Genomic DNA, 20,872 nt, shown 5'->3' with positions numbered 1-20,872 from the left:
TATTACTTTCCTGTTTTCATCTATTGTGCAATTTAAAAATTATCCCGTTTGCTTAGTAACAGTTTGAAATTAGTTCTTTCACTTTTCTTGTTTGAATGATTTCCGTAGAAACTTTGGAAGAAGGGGAAAAGGAGATCACCCTTATAAGAAAAATTATATTAGTGATATTAAAGTATATAATTTAATACATTTACTAAATATTATTGTTAGTAATAAACTGATCTTTAATTATAGAATTTGCATATGGAGGACACCCATTTCCATTTTCTGGCATATTTGAAATTGCTCCAAAGGATGCTGATGACTTAGGAGAACAGTTTAAATTCAAGTAAGATTACTTTAATTATTTTTCAACTTTTCTTATTGTCATATTGCTTCCATAACACAAAATCAATAAGGAAGAAAAATAGGTAAGTTTAATGTAAGGTAATGTACTTGTAAACGGCCTCCGTAGCTGAGTGGTCAGGAGCGGGAGTGCAGTAGCACACGCTCTTTGAGTAGACCTGGGTTTAAGCCCCTGACTGCTGAATACAGTCGATCTGCCAACCCGCCCTGGACTAGTGTGGCATATTATGGTCCATTTCCCTCGGCATGAGTTGTTGAGGAGGCTTCCATCCTGCAGTGAGTTGATAATGGCTGCACTTTACCTTTTTTTTTTTTTTTACTTGTACTATGAGGAGCAATCTATTGTGTCATGTAATGCCATCAGTTCTGGTTGAATTGCTTTCATTCTTCATTGTCTGTAATGAATTTGATTGGCTGCACATTTAGTTTCAAGTTGTCACACTTCATATAGTCATATTTTTCTGTTATTTTTTTCAGCATAAAGTAACCTAAGGGAAATGTGCCTTATCTAATGAAGTGATAGTTACTTGAAAAACTATTTTTTAAAACTATTATGTTTTCCAACAGTAAAATAATAGTAGACAAGTATTACTGTACATAAATAAAGGCTAGATTATTTTATAATGTTATATACAGTGATATAGTAGTAGTAGTAGTAGTGGCGGCATGTGATGCAAGAAAGCATGTGTATGAGCTTATGCAGCATCAGCCAAAAAAAAAAAAAAAAAAAATCACACCATTCCCTCCAAATGCCTGCCCAGTTCCTTCTTAAATTTATTCAAACTATCAACTTCCACAATGACAGATGGAAGTTTGTTCCAGCAATTAACCACCCGCTGGCTAAAGGCAAATTTCCGCACATCTATTTTACATCTGTCTTTTCTTAATTTGAATTTATGCCCCCTTAGGTTTGTAATCTGAACAAGTGGAAGGATCCCATCAGAATTCAGCGTGCTCAACCCATTCAAGGCCTTATATACCTCAATCAGAGCACCGCGCAGGTGCCTAGTCTCCGGCCACTGCAATTTGCAGAACTTAGCCTCTCTTGGTAAGAGGATCCCTTCATTCCCCTCACCAATCTTGTTGCCCTTCTCTGTACACGCTCAAGTAAATCTACATCCTTCCTAAAATGAGGCCTCCAGACCTGTACGCAGTACTCAAGGCGTGGCCTGACCATTGCTTTATACAGAGGGATAATCACCTCCTTTTCTCTGCTAGCAAAATTCCTATATATCATTGACAAAACCCCATGACCTGCCCTGGCAGCCTGTCTACATTGCTCAGAAAATTTCATATCTACCTGTACAATTACAATCTACAGGGATGGGATACACTTAAATAGAAAGAGTGCAAGAATGTTTGCTGATGCTATCGAGGCAGTGTTAGGTGGGTCGGAAAACTGCTAGATTGGGGGGATACAAGGACTAATAGATTAACAGTAGCCACTGGCAGAGGTGAAAGTGATTCTTGCACTGCTTCTATTGGAATGAGCCGCAGCCTGGAAAATAAGATGCAGGATAGTTCAGAGACTGCTGGAAATCATTGGAGTACAAATAAACACATAGGTTGTGTTAGGGTAGCTAAGAAAAAGAACAGGTGCATGTATACTTGCGTGTACACCAATGCTAGGAGTTTAGTAAATAAATTTGATGAATTTGAGGTATTGCTCAAAACATCAAAGGCAGATATTGTATGGATTTCAGAGACGTGGTGTCACACAGATATAAGGAATGCAGAACTGGAATTTAGGGAGTACAATGTCTACAGAAAGGATAGACAGGGTAGGAAGGGAGGAGGAGTTATGCTATTAGTTAAGAAATACATAAAATCCAAGGAAGTGAAGCCAGTCGACATTGCTGGACAGTGCAGTGTTGAGTCAGTTTGGTGTGACATAAGCATTGGGAGATCAAAATTGAGAGTAGGAGTGTGCTATAGGCCTAATGACTCTGATGAGTATAATAAGAAACTGTATGGGGAAATAGAGTGGGCCAGTAAATCAGAGAGTCTTATAATGGGGGATTTTAATTTCCCAGATATTGACTGGAATTTGGGGGCTGGTCACTCACACACTAGCAAGGCTTTTGTGGATTTATTGGATGATTGTTTTCTACATCAGCATGTTCGGGAGGCAACTAGAGGGAGTAATACTCTTAATTTGATTATCAGTAGTGATTCTTCATGCATTAAGAATCTGCAGGTAAATGAATTACTAGGTGGCAGTGATCACAGTGTGCTGAAGTGAGATTTACTCAAAGAGGTAACTACCATTAGGGGTAATGGGAAGGGTTATTGCTTTCGTAAAGGCGACTACGATGGACTGAGACAGTATTTAAATTTTATACATTGGGACCAACTGATGACGTTACCAACAGCAAATTCAAAATGAGAAGCATTCAAAGAACTTATCTTGGAAGCTACTAGACTTTACATACCAACTAAGAAATATTGTTCAAGGTTTAGGCCTAAGTGGATGTCAGATGAAATAATGAGACATATGGCAGAGAAGAAAAATGCATGGGATACATACAAATTAACACGTGACACAGAAGCCTATGACAGATACAAGTTAATCTGTAACCAAGTTACAAAGGAGGTTAGGCAGGCGAAGGCAGATTACGAGAAATCTTTGGCAAGGGATGCAAAGAAAAACAGCAAAGAGTTCTTTACTTATGTAAACTCTAGAAGGAAGGGGATGAATCAGATTGGTCCACTTGATATCGATGGGTCAACTGTTGATGATCCTGCTCAGGTAGCTAACAAACTGAATGAATATTTTGCATCGACATTCACACACGAAGAGTTATTCAGCGAGGTGAATGCCAGAGGTGTATTCAACTCTGGCAGTAAGCTAGAGAATCTTGTAATAACTGAGAGAAAGCGGAGGAGAAATTGTTGAAGGTAAATACAAGAAAGGCACCTGGGGTGGATGGGATCTATCCAGTTATATTAAAGGAGGCAGCAAAGGAAGTAAGCAAGCCCTTAGCCATAATTATGAGAGCTTCCTTGGACACAGGGAAAGTACCCATGGACTGGAGATGTGCAAATGTGACCCCAATTCACAAAGGAGGATCAAAGGGCGACACAAATAATTATAGACCTGTTAGTTTAATTCTGTTCCTGGAAAATTAATGGATGCACTGGTTAAAGAAGCACTGCAGGATTATCTAGACAAGGCTTCAGTCATAGCTCAGACACAGGATGTTTTTGTTAAGGGGAAGTCTTGCCTGACCAATTTCATTGGATACTATGATGCAGTCACAAAAGAACTGGATGCAGGGAATAACTTTGATATTATATACTTGGATCTTAGAAAGGCTTTTGATACTGTTGCACATGGAAGACTGCTGCACAAATTGGAGCAATGTGGCATTGGAGGCAAATTGCTGCTATGGATAAAGGGGTGGTTGAGCGGGAGAAGACAGAGAGTGGTAATCAGTGGACACTGCTCATCGTGGACTAATGTTATTAGTGGAGTCCCTCGGGGTTCAGTATTGGGTCCATTATTGTTTTCTGTATTTATAAATGATATTGATGATGGTATATCAAGCTTAATGTCCAAGTTTGCAGATGATACGAAGGTTGGCAGGGTTGTCAAGGACACTACTGACACTATGCTGCTGCAACAGGATCTGGAAAGGTTGAGCAGACGGGCTTCGAGGTGGCAAATGAAGTTTAACATTGACAAATGTAAAGTACTACATATGGGAAACAGCAACCCCAGAGCAATGTATCAACTCAGTGGTACTGCACTGACAGTGGTAGAGAATGAAAGGGACCTGGGGGGTGGTTGTGCAGGCAGATATGAAGTTTTCTGAGCAGTGCAGACATGCTGCAAGAGTAGCTCATGGTGTATTGTCGATGATATATAGGAATTTTTGTAGCAGGGATAAGGAGGTGATTATTCCCTTGTATAAGGCAATGGTCAGGCCACATCTAGAGTACTGTATACAGGTCTGGAGGCCTCATTTCCAGAAGGATGTAGAGATGCTGGAACGAGTACAGAGAAGGGCAACAAGATTAGTGAATGGAACAAAGGGGTGCTCTTATGAAGAAAGGCTTAAGTTAAGCAAATTACAGTGTCTGGAGACTAGGCACTGGCGAGGTGATCTGATAGAGGTGTATAAAGCCTTGAATGGTTTGAGCATGCTCAATGCTGATGGGATTCTTCCTCTTGCTCAGAATAATCACCTGAGAGGGCATAAATTCAAATTGAGGAAAGACAGATGTAGGATCGATGTGCGGAAATTTGCCTTTAGCCAGCGGGTGGTTGATTGGTGGAATAGACTTCCATCCCTTGTCGTGGAAATTGATAGCCTAAATAAGTTTAAGGCTCAGCTGGACAGGTATTTCGAACGAACAGAGGGGTGAAGGGAAGTGGTTATTTTTTATTTATTTATTTTATTTTATTTTTTTTTTTTTGGCTGATGCTGCATAAGCTAGCTTTCTTCCATCAAATGCCTCTACTAATGCTAATGCTGATTACTCCCAGGTCTGTTTCATTTTCTACCACCTTAAGTGTAGTACCACACACACATTGGTACGTTTCTCTGGGGTTACTTCTACCCATATGGAGTACTTTGCATTTGTCAAGGTTAAACTTCAGTTGCCACTTCTTAGCCCATCTGCCCAAATTATCTAGATCCTGTTGCAGTAGCACACTGCCATTACTGTCATTAACAACCCTGCCAACCTTTGTATCATCTGCAAACTTCGACATTAAGCCTGATATACCTTCATCAATATCATTGATAAATATACAAAACAACAGTGGATCCAACACCGAACCCTGTGGGACTCCACTAATAACATTAATCCATGAAGAGCAGCACCCATTGATTACCACCCTCTGTCTTCTCCCACTTCACCATCCTTTTATCCATTGTAGCAACTTACCCTTAATGCCATTCTGTTCCAATTTGTACAATAGTCTTTCATGTGCAACAGTATCAAAAGCTTTCCTTAAATCCAAATAGATGATATCAGAATTATTTTTTGCATCCAGTTCCTTTGTAACCACATCATAATATCCTATCAAATTTGTCAGACAAGACTTTCCCTTAACAAACCCATGCTGTGTCTGAATTATTGCTGCAGTCTTGTCTAGATGATGCTGCAGTGCTTCTTTAACCAGCGACTCCATTATTGTACCCGGAACAGAAGTTAAACTAACTGGTTTGTAATTACCCGTGTCACCCTTCGATCCCCCTTTCTGAATTGGGGATACATTTGCACATCTCCAGTCCGTGGGAACCTCCCCTGAGTCCAAGGATGCTCTCATAATTATGGCTAAGGGTTTGCTTAGTTGCTTTGCCGCCTCCTTTAATATAACTGGATAGATCCTATCCACCCCAGATGCTTTTCTTACGTTTAACTTCAACAGTTTCTCTTCCACTTTGCTCTCAGTTATTACAAAATCATTAAGTATCCTGCTACAATTTGATAACCTTCTGCCATTTTTAAACCTTAATAATTCCTCTCGTGTGAATGTAGAAGCAAAATACTCATTCAGTTTGTTTGCTATCTGAGCAGGATCATCAACAGTCGAACCATCAATGTCAAGTGGACCAATCAGATTCATCCCCTTCCTTTTAGAGTTTATATAAGTAAAGAAATCCTTTCTGTTTTTCTTAGCATCTTTTGCCAAGGATTTCTCGTAATCTGCCTTCGCCTGCCTAACCTCCTTTGTAACTTGGTTACAGATCAACTTGTAGCTATCATAGGCTTCTGTGTCACATGTTAATTTGTATGCATCCCATGTTCTGTGTCATGTGTTAATTTGTATGCATCTCATGCATTTTTCTTCTCTGTTACGAGTCTCATTAGTTCGTTTGATAACCATTTAGGCCTAAACCTTGAACAGTATTTCTTAATAGGTATGAAACTTTTAGTAGCTTCCATGATTAATTCCTTGAATGCTTCCCACTTAGAATTTACTGTTGGTAACATCGTCAGTTTATCTCACTGTACAGAGTTTAAAAACTTTCTAAGACCACTGTACTCACCTTTACGGAAGCAAAAACCCTTTCCTTTACCCCTGATGGTAATTAAATCTTTAAGTAAATCCCACATCAGTACACTGTGATCACTGTCATCTAGTGGTTCTTTTATCTGCAAATTCCTAATACGTGAATGATCACTGCTGATAACCAGATCAAGAGTATTACTTTCTCTGGTTGCCTCTCGAACATGCTGCTGCAGAAAACAATCATCCAATAAATCCACAAATGTCTGACTAGTGTGTGAGTGCCCAACCCACAAGTTCCAGTCAATATCTGGGAAGTTGAAATCCCCCATTATAAGACATTCCGATTTACTAGCCCACTCTATTTCTCTGTACAATTGTTCATTGTACTCATTCAAGTCATTAGGCCTATAACACACTCCTACTCTTATTTTTGCTTTCGCAGTGCTTATGTCACACCAAACTGACTCAACAGTGCACTGTTCATCTATATCAACTGGATGCACTTCTTTTGATTTTATGTTTTTCTTAATTAACAGCATAACACCTCCTCCGTTCCTATCCTGTCTATCCTTTCTGTACACATTGTACTCCCCAAATTCCAGTTCGGCATTCCTTATATCTGTGTGACACCACATCTCCGATATCCCAACAATATCCGCCTTTGATGTCTTGACCAACACTTTAGATTCATCAAATTTATTTACTATACTTCTAGCATTGGTATACATGCTCCTACTCCTATTCTTTGTTACCCTAACACATCCCATATACCCACCCGTTCCACGATGACCGCCACCCATCCCTGAAACCCCCAACACCCCACGCTCCAGGTCGCTACTGATTCTAATAGAAGTTGTGCAAGAATCACCTTCACCTCTGCCTACGACTACTGTTAAACTATTAGTCCTTGTATCCCCCCAAGCTATCAGTTTTCCGACCCACCCACCCAACACTGCCTCGATAGCATCAGCAAATATTCTTGCACCCTTTTTATTTAAGTGTATCCCATCCCTGTAGAAGCAGTCTCTCCTGTTAACAAGTACAGACCAGGCTGAAAAAAATTCTATCCCTTGAGCCTTGCACAATCTTTCCAGGGCCGAATTGATCGACAAGGCTCTCATCATATACTCCCTCCTATCGTGTCTGGGCAGAATTGCAGACACTTTCAAATTCAACCCTAATTCACGGCTTTTTTTCATCAGTGACCTGTACTTGTTAAGTAATTCTGGCGGTCTCCCACTCTTGATATCATTAGTGCCAACGTGTACAACTATATCACCTTTTGTGCCCTTAAAAGATGATATCTGCTCTACAACGTCATCAACCTTTGCCCCTGGCAGACATACCCTGGTCCTGTTCCACCTATCCTTTTTACACAATATATTTCCCGTCTCCCTGACAATAGAGTCACCAACAACTACTAGTTCCTGTGGGACCAGCGCATTCTGCCTTGGGGGTTGCCGCTGTGTTGCGTGATGACCAAGTGCAAGCTCTGGCATTGATGTGGGCAGCTGAGAGCCTGATGGGCCCCTCAATTTAGATCTTTCGAGGGCATCCACCCTGTCCTTCAAACTCTCATATAGGCCCATAACAACGCTGAGTTGTCGCCTGATTTCCTTACACTCCTTACATCGCACACACACAAAGACATCCCCCATGGCAATATCATGTTCCATTCCAGATAGTTCAGCAAACATTTCACAAGTTGCACATTTTTTTTAGGCTGTGATGCGTTGGAGAATCGCCCCCCCTCAGTTCTCCCCTGAGTCACAGCACTCCTCCCTCTTTGTGCCCGTTGCTTTGCTGCTCTAGTTTGGGGCATGATACTTTAAATTAATAAAATCAATAAATTAAATTAATTAAATGTCAATACTACGCTATCTAATAGAAACAGTGAAGCGTATTACTGTTTCTCTAATTATACTTAGATCTACCTAGCTACCTCAATTAAAAATTTGAATTCCCTATCACTATATACAAAATCAATGCCTGCAATGCCTTCATTGTCAAACTAATTGTAAACTCTTCTGGGCTGTGTTCACACACATGATACTGAAGTAGATCTGCCAGTGCTTAATTCTCTAACCAACCAATAAAATTAAAGATTATGAAGGACCTTTAATTTTATTAGTTGGTTGAGGGATTAAGCATTGGTGGATCCGCTTCAGTATTGTGTGTGTGAATGCAGCCATAATGATCATGCTGGTGTTTAATATAAACAAGGAATCAAGAAATAGATTGCATTAGGATTACTTAGATATTGAGCAAAAAGTAGTTTTTACCCTTTAAGTGATTAAATCTTGATAAATTATTTTTAAAATTGGGAAACTTGAAAAGACAAAAAAAAAAAAAAAAAAAAACCCTCTAAATCAGGAATCACCTACCTCAAATAGTATTGTAATAAAAAAATAATTATTTTGTGTAATTCTGTGTATAGGTTTAATTATTTCTTATTTATTTACTTATTTTTCATTTTCAAATAAATTAATTCTCTGTAAATTTTTTTGATTAAAATGGTATGTGGAAATGCTCTTTTATATAAAATGACGTTTCTGTATATAATTTTATTTCTTGATGCATATGTGCTCAAATGTGTCAACAATTTTTTTTTTTTTTTTGAATAAAATTTGTGAAAATATTTATCAAAGGAAAATATACATATGAAAAAAATTCATATATATATTTTCTCCTTTGTTTTCATTAAAAACCTCAGCAGTTTTGTGCTTAATACATCTGTAGTCTTCAGTTATCTGTAATTTTATTTAAGACTGTCAACAGGCTTCCTGTAAAAGTCAAAATTTGATGTCACTTATGAAGTAAGTAGCACTAATCTTTGTGTCTCTAAGGAATAGTTTTCACTTGAGACTCTTGAGTGCTTGTACATTACCCCAGGGGGTTCAGATCTGGTGAGCATGGGTTTGGCACACCCAGGGTCCTGAGCTGGATATGATCATTCTTCCCTTTCCTGGTGATTCCCTTCTACTTCTCTCTCTCTCTCTCTCTCAGGGTAACTCAGAAATTTTTTTTTTGGCTAGTGCAGCATAAGCCTCAGGCTTCCTTGCACCATATGGCTAACAACAATAATAATAACTGCTATTTGTTATGCTATTCTATGATTATTTTCTGAATATTCACTCTGTAGTTTATAAAATTTGCTAAAACTGTCAAGATTGGTTATCATAAACTACTTTTATATTTATAAAATTTGTTTAATTTCATGGTTATAAATATCTATTATTAAATTGTTTATTTTCCAGTTCAATGTAATATTTTTGTATGATTAACATTATATGGCAATCAGCTGCTCAGCAGCATAAGGTAAGCACATAAAGCAATATTCATTGCAGACACTATGGTAAAAAATTAGAGGGAATTATGCTAGCAGAAAGCTCTCTCGTACTTTTGAATTTGTTTTTAGTTTCAATAACATTTATTAAGTTTTTAGTGTTACTTGTACATTGTCAAACTCAGTGCATTGAATAACTTTTTTTTTTATTCAATGTAAAATAAATTAGATAATTCTTACACATGGTATGAATTTCTCTCATGATTCAAAAATCTTTCATTTTTAAATTTTTTATTTTTTCAAATAGGCAATCAGTATTAATAGGGCATACAGATTTTACCGATACTGACATAAGACAGATTATTGAGGAGCTGGGAAAAGATTTTCGTGGGGATCGTTATCACTTGATGAATAAAAATTGTAATCACTTCTCTGGTGCTTTTTCACTGGTAAGGCTAGTTGTATTTTATGAATTATTTTCTAAACTTTAATCAAGATTTTGAATGAGTCGTTTTTTTCATAGGCATTTTTCATAACGATTGCTACTAATTACTTACACTCTTTACCTCACAATAAAATCATTTAGCAGTATGTAACAACATTTTACCGGAGCATTAGTCACTTGCAAATTGGATTAAAGCTTATGCTTAAGCACAAATATATATTTTACACATCATAAGTCTCTTTGAGGAATTACATCTGTGTTTACTGGGCTTTAATTCAGTTTGCAAGTGATTGAGTCTCTGGTAAAGATGCTGTTATGTATTACTGAACAATAAGTTATTTTACCAAGTGGTGTAAAAAATATTTCCAGAGTGTCAATGTATGGTTAGTTACAGTATGAAAAAATTTTTGTAAGATGCATAGTGCACATGCAACAATGGAAAAAGATACCATTTGTTAGACAGACATGTAGTGTCATTTAAGAAATAAAAGAGGCTATTTTGTGTGCTTATCCATAAAATATAGTGCTGATTTCTCCACATTTCAATTTATTCTGCCTAATCTATTGTTGAATAAGAAATGATTTTATTATTCAGCATATTTTAAATCACATGATTTTTCTTGAAGAATCTCACTTTCATTTAGATAGTTATGTGAACATATTTTTTTTTTTTTTATGAAACCCCCAAACAAGAAAGGTATCAAAACCTATAGTACTTATTACTGTGCTTGGTGGGTTTTTTTTATAGGTTAAAGGAGATGGGATTACTTGCCTCTGAACTTCACAAAATCTGCATGCTGTCATTGCTTACAATCTTCTGTCCTGAGAGATTTCTTAGATTGGCATGTTTGTATTTGTGTTTTTTGAAGACACAGCCATTTCTGAAGCATGTGTTCAGGTTTTATTCCACAAAATGCATTGTTACACAATGCCAATAAGATGTCATTATGTAACTGGTATTGTCAAACTTGTTTTGAGAGAATTGTTTGGCAATAGTGCTATCCAAAAAATTCCTGATATTCATTGCAGAGGATTCATTAATAGGCTACCTCTTTGTTACCCAGTTTAAATTTGCAAGGCTATTTATTTTTTGTGGAGATATTGAAAGACAATGATCACTACCAGTAGTCCTTATACAATTGATGATTTGAAAATAATCTCTATAAATTGTACCTCAGAATTTCATCATTTTACTTTAGCTAACTGTGAAAACAAATGTTTCTGCAAACATAAAAAGTGATATGTAAAAGTTTAGATCGAATAAAACCAGATTATCTTCCAAATATATGTAAATATAAGTAAAAAAAAAATGTATCTGCATTCATAGTGAATACTGTTCTCAAAGACTTGAGTTTGTATACATATACAGTAGAACCCAGATAAGAAGTTTTCCAAGGCACTAGAGGTTTAGAACTTCTACAAGGGAAAACTTCTTAGAAGGGAAAATGACTTAAGGATATGAAATAATAACTACACAACTAAAAATGAAAAAATACACGTACATAAGTTAAAGATAATTTTTAAATGCTATTTCAGAATTTATAAATATTTTACTCTACCTATCGGAAACATTAAACTGAGGATTTCTAATTGTTTAACATTCTGTTCATTAAACTCATTACCAAGTTGGAAGAGTGAGCTCCTTTGGAGTTTCAACGTACCTTAAAAGGTCACAATTACAATAAGACAGAGCAACAATCCACTAAGTAATCCAGAACTGTTCACAACCATCAGAACTTAGCGGCAAATGCTTCACCGTGCTTCACATGGTTGATGCTATCCAAGAATGGATATCGATGATAACAATTGCAATATGTCACCTCCATTATATTAAAATGTTTATACTAAAAAGGTTTTAGTGCTGAAAGCCTCAGACTATGGACAATTCACTAATGGAACAAGTTAGTGCCAAGCATCATTTTAGTTCATAGTAAATCACCGACCAAAGTAGGTGAAATGGCATCATTTCTGTTATATTTCATATTGCGAATGCCTTCACAACGAATTGTCCTGATATTGAACTATCTCGAATAAGGTAGTTCAATATTGCTTCAACAGTAGATTCTTGAATAGGCAACACTTCGTCACTGGATTCTCAGTGAATGCTACCAACCCTGGGTAGCATTCACTAATGTTACTTATTCTTGGTGGTATCCACCAAGAATAAGTAACATTAGTCTACTCCACTGGCGAAGCATTGCTTATTGGAGTAGTGCAATATCAGGGCAACTCTTGAAGGCATTCCATTCACAATATGAGATGTAACAAAAACAATGCCATTTCACCTACTTCGGTGATTTACTATGAACTAAAATGATCCTTGACACTAACTTGTTTGATTACCAAAATGTTTATATAGGGGACCGTGCACTGAAAGGACAGGATTCATGGGATACTTGGTTCCTGGGTAATGCGACGCTGTCACCCCTCTCACTAGTGGACGAACCTACCGCTTGTCAGGTATATAGGTTCACCACATTCGTGTAGATGGTAATTCGATGTCAGTATGGATAAACATTGTGAGTTAACAGACTTTGAAAGAGGGATGAGTGGGTGCCCGACTCATGGGTCACTCTATCGTGGAGGTGGTACAGAAATTGCACTATCCCTGTTCAGCAGTATCAAGAGTGTATCGGGAATATGCCATTTCTGGAATAACATCTCATTGTGGACAGTGCTGTGGGTGGAGATAGGTGGTAGGTGAACATGGCTGTTAACATCTGTCTTGTATTGTGTCAGCCAACTGGAGAGCAACAGTGGCAGAAATCACCACCAACTTCAATGAGGGAGGTGCCAGAAACATCTTCACCAAGACCATCAGGCGATCATTAGCCTCAGTAGGTTATGGGAGCTGCCAATCCACCAGTGTAAGTTGCTAATACCACGACACAGGACTCGACACCTGAACTGGACGAAAGAACATTGGCACTGGACCTTGGATGATTGGAGACGGGTCTCCTGGTGTGATGAGTTCTGCTTCCAATTGTTTTAAGCGGACTGGGGTGCATATCTGGTGGAAACTGCATGAAGATATGCACCCATCATATCAACAAGGAACTGTTCAGGCAGATGGATGGTCAGTAATGGTCTGGTGCGTGTTCAGCTGGCACACATTGGGACCTCTGATATGTCTAGATGCATCTCTGAACAGTCCAGGTTACATGTCCATCCTTGCAGACCATCTGTATCCCTTCATGGTCATTGTGCACCCACAGGAAAAATGCATGCTTCAACGGTGCAGCATGCATGGATGGAAATAGCTGTGGAATGCTTTTGTGAACTAGTGGATTCAATGTCTCCTGTGTGACTGCCCTTATCTAGGTGAAAGGTGGGCCTACCCGTTACTAGGTAGGATTTATCTCATGATTTCTGCCCACTCAGTGTACTGTTCCACAGGCCCTAGTGGCCAGACTGAACAGCCAACATAGCCTAGCATAACACATGATGCACACTACACAATATACATACACTATGTGACTTTCACAAAGTTTGTATTGTGTCACAAAGCAGCACCATGGAGTTGGGGGAACCCCCATGTTGCTAGATGGCATTATATGCTATACACTATAGTTATGTTTTTTCAAGACCTACAAGAAAGCAATTAAAAAATAGCAATCTGGAAAAAGTGCATTCAGCTACAAGGAGGCTACATTGAAAAATAGTATAAAACTAACATCAGATAACTCCTATGTCAGACTAGAAACTTATCAAACAAGGATTATTTGAAAGTTTCTAGCCCAGCATAGGAGTTGAAGATGGTGGATTCCACAGTTTCTGTGAAAGGATGCCTGTAATTTTGCAGCAATTGTGATATTTCCTGGCCCAAATTTTTCTGCATTAAATATTTTTTGAAGTGAGACATCTGTAAATTTTTGATTTAAACCACAGTGGATATTGCAATCTTTATACTATTTCTAAATTTAAAAAAGTCTTAAATTTAGTGTCTCAAGCATTATTATTTGAATTTTTTCTCAGAGTCCCTCATAGGTATTTGTAAAAATCCCTGTATAAATAATTGTGTAGCAGAGCCCATTTATTGGTATGCAGGTTGATGAAAATGTTGTACCTCACCATTGTGTTTATTATTTTTTCAAAAAATGTGCCTGTATTGGAATATACAGCTTCCATGATGTTGATATATTATCTGAAAATTTGAATGCCCTGTAAAGCAGTGGTCCAACCTAATAAACAGGAACACTCCCTCTCCCAACAGAGACTTCTGCTATTTGTTATCTCTAAATAGGCCTACAAGGCTGGGACAATTCATATTGAACAATTAGACTTTACACCAGCCGGTATTCAAATAAACAAATTCCAATCCTGCAACTAAAACACTTTATTTATAATAAAATAAAATATGAGCGTATGAAATGAAATGAAATAAAATATATAGCAGTCTAAAACTGATGTGATTTAATTTACAATAAAATACGAAAATATAAAATATGATGATAAAAGCGATAAAAACAATTAATAAAATACTGTAACAACTGTAGCTTTCGGGGATAGCGATCCCCTTTCTCAACAGCATATTTCTGCTGTGTGGTACATCCTTACATAGCAGATCCACAGCACTCGTCACATGGTTCCTCGGGAGTAAGGCCGGAATTTCCCATTTATGCACCGGAACCGGAAATGGCTTGGGAGCGTGCTAGCTGAAACCGTTCATCTCGCCCAAGAACCACAATTTCCAAGAGGGGATGTAAACGTACACCCTTGTCTCTATTAATGGAATTGCTAGCTGCCCCGATACGTAAACTCTGAAGCCATTTACGGTCCCAGAACCCAGGGGTTCTGGGACCGTAATTTAGGCTACTATATATTTTATTTCATTTCATTTCATTTCATACGCTCGTATTTTATTTTATTGTAAATAAAGTGTTTTAGTTGCAGGATTGGAATTTGTTTATTTGAATACCGGCTGGTGTAAAGTCTAATTGTTCAATATTCTGCTATTTGTTTCACACGTTATCTTGCTATTTATTAATAGAAAAGTATGAAGCAGGATTTAATTGGACCACTCCACTCAGTTGTCCCTATACCACCATTGATGCAGCTATAGTTTTCATGTCTTTATGTTTTTACCAATTCTGAACTTGGCATTTGTTTGCAGCATGCTGTGATGTTTGTTGCACTGTAGTACTTCTAAGTCTTCACTAGTTCCATTATTGAAGAAGTGGGTGTTCTAGAGTTCCCAACCTAGATGTATATTTTTACTGTTTTTCTATGCATTATATATATATACCTTTGTGGTGAGAGGCTTAGATACTTCAGTGAGTGTCATGGCCTGTAAAATTATTATGCCAAGTGACCACACAGAACTAATTTATTTCATTTCCCCACCACTCAACCTTCTAAACCTTCTATGGACAGCAAGTAATCCATGCATTTGTGTATCTGTAGTTATTTTATCAAGCAGTTGTTAAATTATATGTAACTGCACCATGTGGCATTGTTCATTACTCGTGTTTTCTGTACACTGACAATAACACGCTCATTGTTGACAGTGGTTTCTAATGTTTTTGTCCAAGAAGGACATACAAATTAAATATGCTTGTTCCTCACTATCTTTAATGGTAAACTGCAATAAAACTCAATTCAGTTTAAATCAGATGTGTAATAATAATAGTTTTTGCTTAATTATATTAGCAGTACAAATAATGTTTCCTAGTGTTTCTAGTTTTCAGTCATTGTTTTCTATGAACAGATCCTTTGTGGTAGAGACATTCCCTCTTGGGTAAATCGACTCGCTTACTTCAGTTCTAGGGTCCCATTTCTGCAACGCTGTTTACCAAAGGAATGGCTGACTCCAATTGCTCTTCAGGCATCAATACAAGAAAATGTAGACTCACCAAGCCAAGATAAGGAAGGACATCTTTGATATTTTAGGAAATACATATTGGCTATGAACTACGTGTCAGTTGTTAAAGTGCCATAATTGGGGGGAGGGAAAAAAGTCTTTAAGCCGTCTCTTCATTGTGCCTAGTCCTCAGTTATTTATGAGGACTAATTCATGAAACATTCAAACTTAATGATTAGCTTTTCTGTTCTGTTTAGAGCAGGAAATTGTTACTGTAAACAACTTTTATAAAAAATCATTGTGTTACAGATGGCATGTACATTTTATCATCAGTGGTGTTTTATGAAAGGTTAGGAATAAATAAATGCTTTTGTATATTAAATAAGTTATGGCATATAAGCATATTACATATAGAGGAGAAATTAATTTTTATGGTTTTATGTTATCATTTACTTTTCAGAACTTTAAACCCTTCTGGATGATTTTTTAGTTAGTTTGATTAGATGTATTCTTTGTTTTTGCTTCTTCCTCCTCCTCCGCTATTCTTTATACTTAAATAATTAAATCTTAATCAGGAAGAATTTATTTTCAAATATAAAACCTGATGTGTATAGTATTATATGTTAATATAACCATGGTCATATGACATTTGCATCTTTTTAAAATTGAAATGAACTGACCTCCATAGATAGCCGTCATTAATTAATGTTACTGTGAATCTAAACAGACTGACTACATTATTTATATTGAGAAAATTAAGTTGTTTTATTTCGAAAACTTATCACAGTTTTTATTATGAATGCAGAAGGGTACTTAAATTTAGTACACAGTGCCTTAACCTGCATGTCCCAAATACTTTTCTCCTTATATTAGCATTCATTTTCTGGAAATTAGTAAGTATCACACACACATTTTTACATAGTCTGTCATATTATTTTAGAAATTTACTCTTCACAGTTTTCTCCAAACATGTTTACAAATATGTTATCATGTTGTTGTTTATAAAAGTATGAGTATTCATCAGTTGTAGTTTCTCCATCCCAGAGCAGCTAGTGATATCATCTGTTATCCCACCCATGGCCCTAAAAAAATTGATCAAATAATTTATTGATGCACACCCAAGTAAGTAAGAAATAAACATATCCCACAAATAAAGAAATAAGTTTAGCATAGTAAGGTATACAATCTTGGTAAATCTTAATCAAGAAAGTTAACCTGGGCCATAATTGTTGAGTCAGTTCAATCTGTATGCACATGTAAGTTTAACATTAGTACTAAGTATGTATATTTTTTTGTAATATTTTTGGGATATGTTTATGAAATGCCCCCCCCCCCAAGGAATTGAGAAATAAAGAGGGAAATGGAAGTTAAGTTAATGATAATGTCCATTATAACCACTGAATAATGCAGCTGCATAGCACATCTAAAAAAGTGATTTTTCTCATGCTAATAGGAAAATCACTGATTTGACTAAACTTCATTTAAATAATAATTTCCTAGTAATATGTTTTCTGAAAAATTTTCTTTTAATAAAAGTTTAAGAATATTTCTTTATAGATTTTCTTTGCTTTAATAGATTTTCTGTTTTTGATATAATTCTTGCTGATGCAGACTTTACTTTTTTTTACATTATTAATTCATTTTAGCAGCTTGTTTTATTTTCTTTTAACATGCCAATTTTTTGTAGAATTGGTATATTTTTATTCTTAATAAAGATACAAGATCCTCTAGTTCTGATGCTTTGTTGATAGCAGATATATATACAAAAATTTACCACTTCCAGACAAATATTTATACTTCTGTTGAATTATTACTCTGTTTTTGTAGTAATGGTTTTGCAGGCTTATATTTAAATATATATATATTGAAGGAATCTGAAAATTGTATGTTTCTATATTTGATTTTGTCTCAGGGATACTTGCTCCCTCCAGTGACAGTGTCCAAATTTTACCTTTAAACCTGGGGGCTTATGCTCACATTAGAGATTATGCTGTTATCCATGAGTCAACCTAATTTATTAATATCATTTTATATAAATGACATCATCAGAAAGGTCAATCTGCTGTTTGTTTAAAGCTCAGGGTAGTACCACTATGGGAACTATTTTGAGATTTGTCTTTCATCAGACAATGAGTGGCCTCTGTTGTTGGACTTATTATGCTGTGACTAGTGAATAATGAATTGAATCTCAGTAATCAGCCAGGTGATGTTTGGAAGTAAAGTTAAATAGGCACATAACATGGGTTTTGTATTCCTTTAATCCATAATACCAAGCCACATTTGTCCCACACAGGAAAGTTGCAAAAGGTGTGGCATTACATTTTGGTGCAAATGTGAAATAATTTAAAAATTGTGTTAATTTCTATGTTTAGTTTGTGTGTATATGTATTCATTTTCTGTAATCAGTGACAGAAACTTATTTTTGGCTCTCAAATCTGGGCTTGTGTAGGGCAAATGGTCCAGTATTAGGGATTAAATGTGAACATAACTTTTGTTGTATTTAATTGAAAGATTTTTTATTTTTCATTCAATAGGCTTACATTATTTACAAGGTTGTCTTAACTTGCTAAGGAGGCCTTTGTCTGATGGGAGGCCAGTGGGTGTTGTAGACGGCTGTCACATTAACTTGAGTTTAAATAAATAGCAGGATTCACCTTTCTTTTGATTCTGTTTATATTAAGAGTACAGTATTGGCAATTTAGGTTGACTTTAACAATGTTTTTGAACTTTAGCCTTTGACCTTCAAGGCTCACCTCAAATGTGAGATTTGAAGGTTGGTCTCTGCTGCTGAAGCATATAGGGCCTCTGGAGCAGAAATTGAATGCAAAAATGTGTACAAATTTTCAAATTATTCTGTTTTTTTTTTATATATATAGTAGAGTGTCGATAATCCAAACTAATTTGGACTGGGGATAGTTCTAGTTCGACTTCCCCCGATTTGTTTGGCTTTTCGAACTTATAAAAAATACTATTCTGGAGACTAAAAAAAAAAAAAAAAAAAAAAGTTTTGTAAGTTTAGAAATAAAAACACTGGCTTTAATTTTTTAAATTAAAGCCAGTGCAAAGGTCCAGATACGAGTTCTTCTAAACTTTGTATCTGTGTGAACCATAAATAAATGACATCTTCGAAGGATGTGCCATTAGCTGTTCTCACAGTTTCCTCTCCTCTTTTTTTTTTTTTTTTTTTTTTTGCACCATCCGAATCAAGTTTTGATATGAACTTTAAAATTTTTTCCTTGTTGTTTTTAATGTCTGTTATGGTTGACTTTCCAACCTTGTAAAATTTTTCTAACAAAGACCTGCTTTCTCCATTTGAAAGTCTTTTAAAATCTCAATCTTCGATTCAATTGTTAAAAATTTCTGCTTCTTTTTAAAACTACATTATCATAAAATAAAACTGTAAAAACTCTGTTAAGAATCTTTTTTCTGCATATCCCACTTGTGCGTATCGTGTTAGTTACTACTTCTGCCTGCTGTGTTCTTTGTTATTGAATGATGCTTATCTTTTTTTTTTTTTTTTTTTTACTATGTACTTTAGCAAAGCATAAAGTTTTGTGCTGTAGTATTTTTATTTTGATAACCTGTGGATAATATTCTTCAGATTTTCACGTATCATTTAATTTTGTTAATTGGTAAAGAAAAAAAAGTATAAATTTATTCTTTATATCTTCATTTTTATAGCCTGTGGATATTATTCCTCCGATTTTCACTTATTAGAATTGCCGTTTAATAGAATCAAAATTCAATTTCCAAACGTGATCACAATAACCGGTGCTTACTGTAATTATTTTATGGCACCAGCATAAAAAATAATAATAAATGCTGGTTCATTCGGATTATTGATGTTTCAAATTATTGACGTTAGGATTTTTGATGCTCTACTGTAATGTGGTTCTTTCTTTTAATATTTCAAGCATTTTTAATAAATATTAATTTTTATATATATATATATATATAACAAAATAATATATATATGATTTTGAATAAAACTATTTTTTTAGATGCATTTAAAAGCATTCAAAATCCTAAGTATAACATACCATAAAAGAATGTTGCATCAAATGTTTTAATAATGTAACAGCAGTTCATCTTAGAAACTTTATAATAGTACAAAAAGCCATGTATTATTCATTAAAATCATTAATTCTGTAAAATCTTTTACTTCTATAAATTCCAGAAAAACTAAAGGAATAAAAATAAATAAATGAAATGAAATATATTAAAAGAACTGAAATTGTAAATTTAAACCTATTCATTCAGCCTTATCTCTTATAGATAAACAAAGGGGCAAATATGAGCCATTGACTCTGTTTCAGTATTGAATTAAAAATTAGTTACTAAATACAGTTTTATACATGTGTTTATATAGTTTTTCTAAAATGATAATATAGTGTTATCAATTAAAATGAATTGCAGATTGCAGTATAATAAAAATTTTATTAAAAATCAATATGATACAATTCAAAAACTGCTAAAGTTTTGTGCTTTAGCAATTTTTTACATAAATACTGTGTTTAGAAAGTTACCTCTATATAATTATTGGCTTATTTTAGTTTTTTCTATAAATTGAATAAGTTATTCTGAAAATCTTATTCTAATAATTTAATTATATAAGGTCTAGAGTCTAATGTAATAATAATATGGGTTTTCACCTTTGTTTTTGAGTTTTTAAAAAAAGAATTAAAAATATATTATAAAGTCTGTATTTTGATCTTTCCCTGTATATTTTTTTCTTTATTGTATTATATATGTTACGTTGAGGCCACCCTAGTGAGCAACATTAAGATATTGAGTTTCCTATTTTTTTTTTTTTTTTTTTTTGAAGGTTGGTGGAAGTCAAGATGGAATTTATCTTTCAGCTATATTAGAATTGTTAATACTGGTTATCTAAGTAACTAAAAGAAAAAAAAATATTTCCATTTCTAGAAAATTTGCAGGGAAAATTTGTTCACTTGATTAAGACCAAGAATAATCAAAATGCTAACTGAGAAATCAAATTATTTGGGGTAGGGGGGGACTTGACCTTTGGAA

General features: G+C 35.4%; 1 protein-coding gene across 1 annotated transcript in view; it reads left to right on the top strand.

Annotated features, from left to right (window-relative positions):
- LOC150088451 (deubiquitinase DESI2-like) overlaps positions 1-16,018 on the top strand; it is a 65,660-nt gene extending 49,642 nt beyond the window's left edge. The window contains exons 4-6 of the mRNA XM_090370781.1: positions 235-328; positions 9,904-10,045; positions 15,749-16,018. Coding sequence (XP_090226907.1) covers positions 235-328; positions 9,904-10,045; positions 15,749-15,922 — 410 coding nt within the window. The 3' untranslated portion in view covers positions 15,923-16,018. The remainder of the gene's footprint in view (positions 1-234; positions 329-9,903; positions 10,046-15,748) is intronic.
- Positions 16,019-20,872: the final 4,854 nt, after the last annotated feature.

The sequence above is a fragment of the Mastigoproctus giganteus genome, chromosome 3 (assembly GCF_048544385.1).
Source record: "Mastigoproctus giganteus isolate SK-2022 chromosome 3, ASM4854438v1, whole genome shotgun sequence".
NCBI lineage: Eukaryota > Metazoa > Arthropoda > Arachnida > Uropygi > Thelyphonidae > Mastigoproctus > Mastigoproctus giganteus.
Note: the sequence above shows the minus strand (reverse complement) of the source record. Positions and strands in the feature narration are given on the sequence as shown.